General features: G+C 40.1%; 1 protein-coding gene across 1 annotated transcript; it reads left to right on the top strand.

The window, feature by feature from the left end:
• The first annotated feature begins 1,681 nt into the window (after window positions 1-1,681).
• LOC306661488 (enolase-phosphatase E1-like) lies at window positions 1,682-2,890 on the top strand. Its single transcript, XM_079140486.1, has one exon. It carries the CDS (start codon window positions 1,822-1,824, stop codon window positions 2,341-2,343), a length of 522 nt encoding a protein of 173 aa, XP_078996612.1. The 5' UTR covers window positions 1,682-1,821; the 3' UTR covers window positions 2,344-2,890.
• The last annotated feature ends 223 nt before the right edge of the window (window positions 2,891-3,113 follow it).

The raw sequence follows: 3,113 nt of genomic DNA, 5'->3' as shown, positions 1-3,113 counted from the left end.
ATGTGTCAAGGACATGTTACTCCTAAAGCTGTCTGGAAGGAGTGGCCTATCATCCCTTGTTCTTCCCAATGAAAACTTTGCCTTTGGAAACTGCAAGGCTAGCAGAAGGCAGCCCAGTAGGCACCACGTCTTCCCTTTCTCTTGCATCTGCATTGTGGTGCCTTGGTGTTTCCAGATCTTCTCTGGGTGAGAATTAAAATGGACTCATCCAAAGCTGCACTCTTCCACAGAAAGGTAGAAAAAGATATCTTTGGGATGTTCTGCTTCAATTCAATAAGTACAGATTTTTTTTTTAATACCTGACTGTCTATACAGTGCTAAAAGTCAGGAGGGATTTGGAGAATAGGATAGATGTCTGTTCTATAGGACCTGCTCTCTGGATAGGCAGCATTTGTGCACAAGGAAGTCTATAGCGCAACGAGGAGACAGCATGAATGAGGGTTGAGGGGCAGGGAAGGGTCTTTCTGGCTGGATCGTGGAGCTATACTGACATTTAAGTCTATGTGTGTGTGTTTTGTGTGTGTTTTGTGTTGTGTGTGTTTGTTGTGGTGCATGTGTGTGTGGGACTGGGGGTGGCAACTCTATGCACATGTCCTTATTTGGTGAGAATAACATTTTAAATCTTCTTCCTCTACAACAGTTCCTTAAAAATATTAGGAAACCGTAAGACAGAGGCAAGTTATTTCTTAGGTTATATATAGAAAAACACTTGCACAAAGAAGAAACAGATGAAAAGATAATCCTTAGATTATTTACATTTCTTGACTCATAAAGAACCATGACTCAGATAATAACTCCAGGGCAAACTGAAAATATATAACTACTCCCTTAAGTCAGGGAAGACACTGTTTATAGTAGATACTCTGAGTGCCCAAAATACACTTTTATAGTTTGGTTCCAACCCCAGGATTCTACCTGTAAGAGCACAAACACTGATGAAGATTATAGGAAAATAAAATAATTTAGCATAAAAACAAAACTAAAAAAAGAGGATCGGAACTTGAACTCTGGATTCTTGCTTCAAACTTCTTTCCACCATGTTATGTTGTCCTGAGATCATGAAATGAGCCCACTCCCCTTGTTTTCTTCAGGAAACAGTTCCAGAGAGTACGACTCTCTCAAAATCCTGTAGCTAATGGCTGTGCTGGATTCAAACCCAGATTTCCTAACTTCTTGTCCTATACTCTTTACATAACATAAAGCGATAAAGTCTGTAAGTCTGAACTACCGGCACTATAGAATTTTTCTACATAGTATTATTCCTCTAGGAAAATGTCACTGTACATGTCATGACAAAATTTCTACAGGTAAATTTTAAAGAAAATAATTCATTAAGAACTAAAACAGGCGTTGAGTTCTGACCCCTGGGCGGCGGTCCTCTCCACTTGCTGGTCCGCGGAGGTGTCCTCTCCTGCGCTCTTCAGGCCCCACGCGGTCGCCATCTCCGAGATTGTTGCGGGACTCTCGGAAGCCCAGGACTGTCTTGGGGCGCAGCCGGCGCTGCCCTCCACCCTCCCGACCAGCAGACTGATTTCCGTGGTAACATCTGGTGGGGAAAAGGTCGTGCTTTCGGTGCCCGCTGAAGTCACTGTGATCTTGTTAGATATTGAAGGTACCACAACCCCGATTGCTTTCGTGAAGGACATTTTATTTCCTTACATCAAAGAAAATGTTAAAGAGTATCTGCAGACACATTGGGAAGAGGAAGAGTGCCAGCAGGATGTCAATCTTTTGAGGAAACAGGTCGAAGAAGATGCCCACCTGGATGGGGCTGTTCCAATCCCTGCAGCGTCCGGGAATGGGGTAGATAACTCACAACAGATGATCCAGGCCGTGGTAGATAATGTGTACTGGCAGATGTCTCTGGACCGAAAGACCACAGCACTCAAACAACTGCAGGGCCACATGTGGAGGGCAGCATTCACAGCTGGGAGCATGAAAGCAGAGTTCTTTGAAGATGTTGTTCCAGCAATCAGGAAGTGGAGAGAAGCTGGGATGAAGGTGTATATCTATTCTTCTGGAAGTGTAGAGGCTCAGAAACTATTATGTGGGCATTCTACAGAGGGAAATATTCTCGAGCTTTTTGATGGTCACTTCGATACCAAGATTGGACACAAAGTAGAGAGTGAGAGTTACAGAAAGATTGCAAACAGCATTGGATGCTCAACCAACAACATCTTGTTTCTAACAGATGTTACCTTAGAGGCCAGTGCTGCTGAGGAAGCAGATGTGCATGTAGCTGTGGTGGTGAGACCTGGCAATGCAGGATTAACAGATGATGAAAAAACTTACTACAGCCTCATCACATCCTTCAGTGAACTATACCTGCCTTCTTCAGCCTAGAGGAAGATTTCTATAGAAGACCAAACTATTCCTCAGCGTTGTCCCCTTAGTGTCTAGTTTTATTCTAATGGTAAAGTAACTTATATATACATACATACGTATGCAAGTATATGTATGTGTATGCTCATTAATTTTCATGGGCACAAAAGTGAGGAAAGTCACCAGTTCAGCAAAAACAACTTATTTAAAGATGCTTTATATGTAGAAATAGTTTGAGACCATAACGCTAACCCTTATTGAGGGCAAAATGTAGTTGATAGAAGAAAATACAGATCAAATGTGTTATGATTATCAAATTCTATACCAAAATGAGAATTGAATTTTGAAAATTATTCAGAGGCCTATTATTTTTAATACTAGATATACTTCAGAGGCATTCTTAATAATTCATTACCCTTATTTAATGGTGAGTTAGAAGATTTACAACAGTTGTATTTCATATTTGCCTCCATTTAGTACAAAAGAGCAAAATCAAGAAAGAAAACTCACTTGAGTCTTGATTAGTCAAGTATTTGTTACTTAAGAAGAAACTTACTAATCATGTGTCACCCATGAAAAATGTTCACTGATATAATAGCTAAAAAAGAAATATGGTTCTTAATGTTTAACAAAATGTATTCTAAGTCTGCTGGTTGTTACCAGTTGCTTTTCTAACTTTATCTTAGCACAGTTTAAGAATATATATTAATTGCTACTTAGTATTTTTTAAAACAAAGTTTTGCTGAAATTAGTTCATAACACCAAGAAGAGCCCTAATATGTAATATTTTC

Source organism: Sciurus vulgaris (genome assembly GCF_902686455.1).
Source record: "Sciurus vulgaris genome assembly, chromosome: 5".
In the NCBI taxonomy this organism is placed as follows: domain Eukaryota; kingdom Metazoa; phylum Chordata; class Mammalia; order Rodentia; family Sciuridae; genus Sciurus; species Sciurus vulgaris.
This window is presented reverse-complemented; position numbering and strand designations above follow the sequence as displayed.

Excerpts from the sequence above, each read along its gene's own strand:
- LOC306661488 (XM_079140486.1), top strand. The coding sequence starts at position 1,822 with ATGATCCAGGCCGTGGTAGATAATGTGTACTGGCAGATGTCTCTGGAC.